The sequence below is a fragment of the Stegastes partitus genome, unplaced genomic scaffold (genome assembly GCF_000690725.1).
Source record: "Stegastes partitus isolate 25-593 unplaced genomic scaffold, Stegastes_partitus-1.0.2 Scaffold672, whole genome shotgun sequence".
NCBI lineage: Eukaryota > Metazoa > Chordata > Actinopteri > Pomacentridae > Stegastes > Stegastes partitus.
The window spans coordinates 139,211-148,475 of NW_007578403.1; the positions used below are offsets into that span (position 1 = coordinate 139,211).

At 42.0% G+C, this 9,265-nt stretch overlaps 1 protein-coding gene across 1 annotated transcript; it reads right to left on the minus strand.

Annotated features, from left to right (window-relative positions):
- Positions 1–6,850, minus strand: ric3a (RIC3 acetylcholine receptor chaperone a; the record flags this gene model as incomplete). The annotated part of the gene is made up of 6 exons (XM_008290424.1): positions 6,733–6,850; positions 1,927–2,138; positions 1,657–1,732; positions 1,277–1,373; positions 665–822; positions 1–497 (listed from the first exon to the last, which is right to left on the minus strand). Coding segments are annotated over exons 1-6 (1,158 nt in total), but the record flags the coding sequence as incomplete, so codon positions are not given.
- Positions 6,851–9,265: the final 2,415 nt, after the last annotated feature.

Below are 9,265 nucleotides of genomic sequence, written 5' to 3' on the forward strand. Positions count from 1 at the left end.
CTCCTCGTCCTCCTCGTAAGTCCCCTCTTTGGGATAGTGGAAGACGTCTTTGTGTTCGCTGAAGCTTATCTGCTTCCTCCCTCCGCTGGGACACTGGAGCTCTCTGCTCACCTCCAGCCCCATTCTCACCTCCTTTCTTGCCAGAGGCGGCCGAGGTGATGACGTTCGGAGCAGCTGCCTCTTCTCTGCTTCTTCCTCCTCCTCTTCCTCCTCCTCCTCCTCTTCCTCCATGTCTTCCTCTGGATTCTCTACCTCGTCCTCTTCCTCGTCCTCTTCATCTTCATCCTCTTTGTCCTCCTCCTCCTCCTCCTCTTCTTCTTCATCTTCCTCTTCCACTACGGACAGTTTCCTGGCCATGACCTCTTCCTCCTCCTGCTCCATCCTCTCGGCCAGAGCCTCGGCAGTGGGCTGGCTGGTGCATTCCTCCAGAGTGAAGGTCTCAAATGCATGACGTTCCAAGACGTCATCGTACTCTGGGTAGGTTTCCTCTGGGTAGCCTGCATCGGTGTGCAAAAACAGACATTACTTGATGTTCAGTACGAGTGTTTTGTTGTATAAAACAGCTGCATACAACTAAAGGTGTGTTTGATTTCAGTGGAGGCAAATGCGGCTACGTTTAGTAAAACATTTTGTGGAGCTTGGAGATTCATACTGAGGCGTGTACCTTCCCAGTCTGCACCGTAGGGAACCTCCTCAGCCTCCATCTCCGGAGAGGCTCCCTCCAGCCGGCCCTCTTGCATCAGCTGTGTGATCTGTCTAAGTTGCCTGAGCAGTTTCTCCTCCTTCTTTGATGTGGTGGTTTTGCTCTTCCTCCTCCTGCCACTAGAGAGCAGCACACGTATGAGAGCAGAGTCAGAGAGCAAAGCTGAGGAGCATCCCTCCACGCCTGATGAGTAAACTGTTGTGCATTCGTGTTACTTCCAGCTGCCACATGCTTACACTCATTTTTTCTCCCAAAGTTTAAAGTATCAGAGAATTTAAATTGATAAAAATCACTTAGACTAAATGACTGAGTCTTATTATGTTGTTGAAAGGCATCATTTAATCCAAAAGCATGTCCAAAAGTGAGCATAATTATTCATTAATTTACTCTCTAAACAATTTATGAGCTCAGAAAACAACAGCGTGTCTATTTAAGTGAAATATGCTTAAATATGCTTTTCCACTTTTGCATAATTTTCTCTTTCATGTCACGCCGAACCTGATTTATCCCAAAATGAAGTCGTTCCTTTTGTGTTTCGCTGCTCCGGATGTTAGCAGAAGCATAAATTCTTACCTCCCAGAACAATGGCTCTTCCCAGAGACGATCCTGTCCATCATCCTTTCAGTCCGCAGCAGCCTCTCCTGCAGCCTGACGAGCTCGTGATCGGCCGCTGCGTGATTTAGAGGAGAAAACATGGCTTTAATATCAGACTATAATGCATTTCCATCCCACCGCCATACGTACAAATTACACGTAAGTGTGTTAAATTTTATCTCTGCTGAAACACATGTGCAGGACGTCAGAGGGAGAAGCTGGGCCGCCACGTGGACCTCATTGCTTTCACTATGACATGCTTTACCACCACATTTTGGTTTTGTTTGACAGATCCAATTAAATCACTATGAAGACGTTAACAGAGTTTTCAGAATGAGACAAATGCTGAAGGGACTCACTCGTCACAGTCTCCATGTTTGTCCTGGTTGCTGTCGTGTAGGTTCCTGATTTGTTGGTCTTCCCCTTACATGTCAGCTGTAAACACAACCAGAGTCACTACTGCAACAGAGATCTACAGGGTGTCTTTCATTAAACTACATTTAGGTTGCATACAATACAGTTTATTGCATCACATTCTACTATTAATCTAATCATACTTGACAGTCACATGTGGGACTCTATAGAAAGTATAAATCACATCCTACTGCGCAGATCAGTCAAATAATCACCTTATAGATGATATAAAGGATGTAAAGAAGGATCCCGAAGCCATATATTGGTATCACTTGAGCCATCAGGTTGTACTTTTTGGCTCGTCCTTTTACTTTCACTATGGCTTCGACGCTGTGCGTGATGGAGTACGAGGTGTCCACGCCCCACTGCTCCGGGTCCTGCGGCACCGACAGCTGATGCATCACGGGAGGGTAGAACCCGGGTCCAACTGGAGGAGACAAAAATCAATCGATGAATCAGTCATTGAAGCCGATATGTCCTGCATTTATCCACACAGAGATCCCGTCATCTATTGGTTTCTTTTCTCTCATGCTGTTATTTTATTTGCTGAGTCATGGTCTGATTGTTCTCTAGATTTGCTGATTAATCATTAATTCCTGACAAATGTTGAAATTTCCCAGAGTCAAAGTGATGTCTTGAAATAAATCTGATTAGGCATCCAAATCCCAAATATATCAGATACCTCCTAACGAACTCAGCTCACTTCACCTTTGCAGTTTTCATTTTAAAAATTTATTCTACAAGTAATGGGAGTAAATGACACATCACCAGATCAACTTTTCTACATCATCTTGATATTACTTGGATGTATTTTTGGGGTTGTTTCTTGGGTTCTCTGAGTGTTTCGGGTCTTTCAGCATCAGACACCTCCACGTAGGCGACCCGGCTGGGGTTGGTCCGGCCCGGGTTTGTGTCCAGGTGGCACTGAGCCCCCCACAGCGCTCCTCTCCTGATCTGCAACTTGTGCTGCCTCTGTCACCAGCTCCATGGCCTTATCACATAAGCATCGACTCATTTCAGTTTTGCATTGTTCATTTCAGAAATTAATTGCATGAGTAACGGGAGTAAATCGAATATTGCTGAATTATATGGAATCAGATTTTGTCTCAGTGTGATTCTTTGTTATCAGATGAATGTTTGAGGATGATGTCAAAGACACCAGAGGGCCCAAGAGATTCCTAAATTCAGTATTATTTGATTTTTTATTAGTAATATATGTTTTGGAAACACAAAGTCTGTAGATACATGATTTTGCTGCAGTCTGCAGTTCAGAGCATGTTGGGATGTTCTTCCAGGATATTACAGAAAACCCACAGGATGCATTCATAGCTCTGATCTGTCTCCCTTCAGCTATCGCTCAACTACCGGGGCAAATAAAGGCCAAAAAACAATGTTTAAAAAGTGCAGAAAATAATGCTAAATATTGAGAACTATGGCCTGTGTCATGAAGTAATATTATTGTGTTATACCTCTATCATTGGGTTTAATTAATTTGTTCCTCAGTATGATAACAGAATCACAACTTATTCCTCTGAGGACCATCGTACAAGCTTCAAAATGACGACCAATCAATTAAAACCATGAAAATGACAAAATGAGAAGATGAAGATGAACATTTAAGAAGCCAGAAAACTGAAATCTGGGCTATATTAAAAAACAAAAACACTTAATAAAATTAATTAATTTTCTGTCAGTCGACTAATCCATGTATCAGCTGATTGTTTTAGCTCTATTTGGACAAAACAGTTGAGTTGTTCAGTTTACAGAGAAGCAGCGTGTTTGAAAAGAATTATGAAGACAAACATCTTGATTTTGTAAACCAGCCGAAGCTAGAGGAGCAAAAATACAACAAATACATACAAATATGAAAAGAAAATACTCCAGTAAACTTCAAAATTGTACCAGAAAGTACAGAACTTGAGTAAATACACTTAAATGCATGTCACCACTGTGTGTTGCATATTTCTAGTAGAAAAAAACCCAACAAATTACGAAAAGAAAACGCTGTTATATTCGGGTTTTTCTCTCTCTAGAGTTTATTCTTTTCCAGTTATGCCAACACGTTGTTTACATGTGGCCTTCCTAGACGTAGGTGTCGCTGTTTCACGGTGCCTCATCTTAACCCACAGTCGGTTATAGGTTTTTTTTTTTTTAAAAAGCGACGCCTCTTTTACGCGCCTCTTTACGCACACGTACCGAACAGGTGTGCAGATCCTCCTGAACCGGCACAACACGCCGCGTGACTGTTACACGTTTGAAAACAACTATATCCACAGTTTCCCCTCTTCCAGTCCTAAAACAGTCGCTCCAGCATCAGAAGTCCAAACACGCATCTGTTCGGCGGATGTTGGCCTGATGCCACTCACAGCAGCTACAGATGGAAACTGACCAGCAGACAGCCACTGAAGTGCAAACCAAGCACAGGAGGAAACACTTCATTACCTCACCTGTGGGCTCCAGAAATGAGTGGCTGCAAAGAGGAGTCCCTGTTTGGAGCAGTGAGGTAGGAAACCGCAACGTTTGTTTGTTTCTTGGTTACATTTACGCACAACGAGGCCAAACAGTGAGCAGAACACAGAGAGGAAGTCCAGCCAGGAGGGAGGGGTTAGTCAGAGAAACGTGCTCTGTGGTATGAAGTGACATTTCTGACATTTAGTTTGTTTGTTTGTTGGTCACAGATGAGTTCTGATCAGCATCAGGTTGTGGTTTTTGTTTTGGTTGAAGCTTGGTTTGTGGTTTCCAGACAGCAGGTTGTTTGTAACTGAATCAGCCGCTCACATAATGAAGTCACATCAAATCCATGTTCAGAATGAGCTCTGATGAAATGTATTAAAACTCATCAGATTAAACTACGTTCTACTTTCTAACACTAACCCTGGATATTAACTAAACAGCGTCTCCAACATCCTGTGAGGATCCTCTGCTCCAAACACGTCTATATTTGAATGTTTCCGGCTCATATAAACCTACAGAGGTGTCACAAATAAAACATTAGTTTTATACGATATCATAATGAGCTGCTCTAGACACTCTGGTTTGTTTATGGTCGACTGACAAACATCTGCAAATGTATATCTGATGAGACGGGTCCCTGTTGGGACGACTGATCCGCTCTGACAGCAGCTCCGGGCTGGTGCTTGTCACCATGTGGACCTGGTGTCTGTTTGGGTCCAACAGGAGTCTTTCTATCTCAGATCATCACAATTTTAGAACCATTTCTTCTCCTCCTGCTCTGATTTTTCTTTATTCTATTAAATATGGATGAAATTTTAGCTGTATATATAAAATACTTTTCCAGAGAATATATATATATTTAAAAAAAAGCCCATCAACTCTCTTTTAGCAGTTTAAAAAAATAAATAAAAATTCACGCATTGAAATTTAAAGTTATGTTTGGATGACGATGTATCGGAACTATTAGGAATAAAGGGCTATAACTTTAACTGTTATGTCTCGTCATGCTGCTGATTGGACAAGTAGATCAAATAATCTCTGATTATGGGTGAAAAAAAATTGAAGCTGTCATGAAAAGTCCCATCTTTCAACACAAAAATGAAAGTCAACATATAGGGTACGTTTTTGATATGAAGTACCAAATTAAAAGAAAGTTGTTTTCATTTCATAACTAACGTTGGTAGATACTGTTTGGAGGACTGAACCCCATCATCTAAACCTATCACCAAGCATGCTGGTATCAGCATCATGCTCTTGGGCTGTTTTGGTGTCAGTGGAGCTGAAGCTTTAAACAAAGTAAATAGAATAAGGAAGAAGGAAGATGAGCTCCACATTGCTCAGGAAAACCTAAAAGCATCAGCCTGAAAGTTGGACGCTGTTGGCAGTTTTAACAAGACAATGACCCTAAACACTTCATAGACTGGCCTCCCAAAAGTCCCATCGAGAGTCTGTGGACTGTGATGAAAAACAAGAGTCATAAAGCCAACAAATCTGGTTGAACTGTACCTTTAACTGCACCAATTCTGTCAAAGGTCACAGATACAATGAGAAGCTTGTGGACAGCCACCAAAGCACCTAACTGAGGAGAGAATGATGAATTTAGCCAAATACTAGCGTTGCTGTATGTATATTTTTCACACAGCAATTTCCAAAAGACCTGAAATAAATCTGTGTAAAAACCAAAGTGCATCTGTGACAAAGACGCTTTAGTTTCAATCGTTCCATTATAGAGAGTTCAGAGGAACAGGAGTCCTACAAACTTTATTAAATATGTAAACGTTTGTTCAGGACTATAGCTTAATCCAAAAAGATGGAGTTTCAAAACGGTTCTTAAAATACAACAATATATAAAAATTTACATAAATAATAATATTTTTTATCTTTGAAACTATTTGATATATCAAGCTGAAATGTCACAAATAGCATTTTAATCATCCATAGTCTGTGATAATTATATATTTTTAAAGCAGATGAGGGATGGTCGAGCAGAAGGCTCCTGATGATTTAAAACATAATGACCCAGATATACTTCAGGAGGCCTTTTATTGTGCTTTTAATTTCTAATCTTTTAAAGCACAACAATGAGAACAGACGTGTGCTTAGCGCCCGCCGTTGTTTTTACATTCAAGTCTCTGAACACAGGAGCTCAGTTCATGTCATGCACGACGTTAGAACAACAACACGCAGCAACTTCAGTCCATGCAGGTTAGGATGGGATGTTCTGGTTTCATAGGTCGCTTCAGATCTCCACAAACACGTTTGAATAGATTCAAATGTTGTTGTTTTTTTTTTACAAATGCATAATTTCCATATCAGAACAACGTACACCGCAAACACGTTTTTCAAAATCTGCAATTTGCATGTTTTTCTTTCTACCCTTCATCCATCGCATCACATTATGAGGATGAACATGTGTGCACGAGGATGGGGCCTGGAGGCCTGCTGCACTCTGCATAGAGCAACATCTGGCAACAACAACAACAGCAGCAGCAGCAGCTACAAAAAAAAGACACTGGAGATGGAGCAGGATGGAGATGGATGGATGATGATCTGATAAGCCGCCTTACCCTCAGGCTGCCCCATCTCCTTTTTCCCTCTGGGTAAAAGCATTCTGGGCAGGAAGAGAGAAACACAGAGAACAGAGCATGATATAAGAGTAACCTTCTGGCAAGTTGTTATAGACATTTTGTCTCAGAGAACGACAGCCATGCGTTTATTTCACTTGAGCAGCAAAGCTAGTGTCCGCGGATGTCATCGCTGTCATCCGCTGATGCTCCTGCCCAGATTAGACCAGATTAGAGCTGCTGCATTCAAGTGCTGCTTGAAAAACGTGCTGCAAATCCTCAGACAGGGAATCAGCTGGCCTCGTGTGTTAGTCTTATTATTAGTCTTCGATTTTGATTCAAGCTATAGTTAAAAAAAACACAATCTGCTAAGCTAGCTGGTGCACAAAATCAGAACTAATGAAGACTAAGGAATAAAATGTGTAGAGATAGAACAGCTCAGTGTGTTTCTGTGGGTTTAATACGAGGTGTTTGTCCGGCTGAGCGTCGGTTCTTTGGCTCTAGATGCAACGTGGGATTCTGGTGCAGATCTTCATTACAGCAGCTGTAATTCAGATTTGATAAAAGCGGCGGAAAGTCCATCACGATGATTTGTCAGAGAGAGAAAAGACAAAACAAGCAGACATAGGGTTGCCAGTGTTTTAAGGTATCCCGGTCTTGTTTGATATTGATCGGGTAGATTCCCTCGGTTAACCTTGTTATTGCCTCCAGCTGACATTTAACGTTGGGTTTGTGCCATTTTGTGGAACGCAATAAAGAGGTAGTGAATAAGTGGGGCGGCTGGATGCATTAACCGTCTTATTATGTTTGTAATTGTGAAACTAAGATGGATGAAGATGTAAACCATCATAACACTGCAGCCTTTTGTTTCCTGTTTGTCCATAAAGATGCTTTTTAACATCAAGTTTTTAATAAAAACAACATTCAGAGATCCTTGAGATGCAATCCATCCAAAGATCTTTTCCCCGTATTGATCGATGATTCTCTGGTGAGGTGTCGCAGTTTAAAAACATCTACCGATGAGGGTTTTATCCGATGAGCAGCTGAATGCAACACGTGACCCATCAACCCGGCCTCTCTGTGGGCTCCTGTGTGGTGCATTTAATACCCAAGAGCAGCAGATGGCAGTGCAGGCTCAGGTACGAAGGTGTAGCGCGCTCCAGAGAGGAGATCACCTGCTCAGGAGCCCAACAGCACAGCAACCTGCAACATGATCACTGATCTGTACAGCAGTCTGGAAAATTAGGAATTAAAGACGATTTTTTTTTGTTTCTCTCCCTGAAACCATCTGCTAGTCGATCACATCTGCAGCAGCTCGGTGGAGACGGTGCAGCTCAGGTGCTGCTGTAACACACTCGGTCAGCTCGGCGTCGCTTCACCGGCACCACTGGCCACGACTGAACTTTATCATATTTATGTTTTTTATGATAATTTGCAACTTATTTGACCCCGATGCAGAACACAGAATGTTAAAAATGGTCTTATTTAAATCTAAAATGAGACACAGACAGTCAGTTGAGGACAAACATGAGGAAGTGAATGAATCACATGACACAGATCTAGATGCAGTTTAGTGATTAAAAACATCTCATAAGGAGGCTGTGTGGTCACATACTGTGATATGATACTTTAGTGGTTTTATATTTTATTTTTTGTGATATTTATGTGGGATAGAATGACAGGAATAAAGCAGAGCTCACTTGATGAGCTATGTGAGCTTGTTTGGCATCAGTCATATTGTTGTTTTAAAGATGTGCTTCAGTTTAGCACATCAGCAGACAGAATCAGAATCAGCTGCACCGTCCCAGCACAGTCCAGCTTTAAGTATTTGTTCTTCAAGCCCTTTGCTTCAGCTTACTCAGTCTGAATTTAAATACAGTCGGCTTTATTCTGAGTAGCTTTACACCAACATGTGTGTGTGTGAGATACAGCCGGTTTAATACAGAGGGCCCAATGTTTACCGGTTTAACAGTAAACGAACCAAGTCAACTAAATCATCATACTAAAGATTTTATGGAAGATCCTGGAGTCTGCATCCCACAGAGGCGTCACCAAATGCTTTGTATCTTCTGCAAGGCCTCCACTGCAGCCACCTTCACCTCCATGTTGGTTCCATCTGCCTTCAGACTGGTTTTTAGCCACAACGTTCCACCTCTTCACCCTGAAAAGCTCGTTATTGTCTTATGAGATGTCCTCCAATGAGATGTGCAGCTTTTGGCTAAATCAATGCACAAAAAAACTCCTTCTGTAAAGTTCTGCGTTCGTCCTGTTAGCTCCGTGACCAGTGACCAGTTCTGTTGGCAGCCATGATTGTCCGAACCATAACAGAGCCACAACCATGATGGACAGATGAGTTGGCATGCTTTGGGTCATGAGCTGTTATGGTTTTTTTCTCCCATCGTTTTGATAGAAGCTGTTTTTGTTCTTATCAGTCCAAAGAATTCGAGTTTCTTTGTGGATCTTCTTGCAGACTGGTTGTTCTGACCAGGCGTTCGTCTTTAGGTCCTGCATGTACGCCTCATCCTGGAGGGAGCGC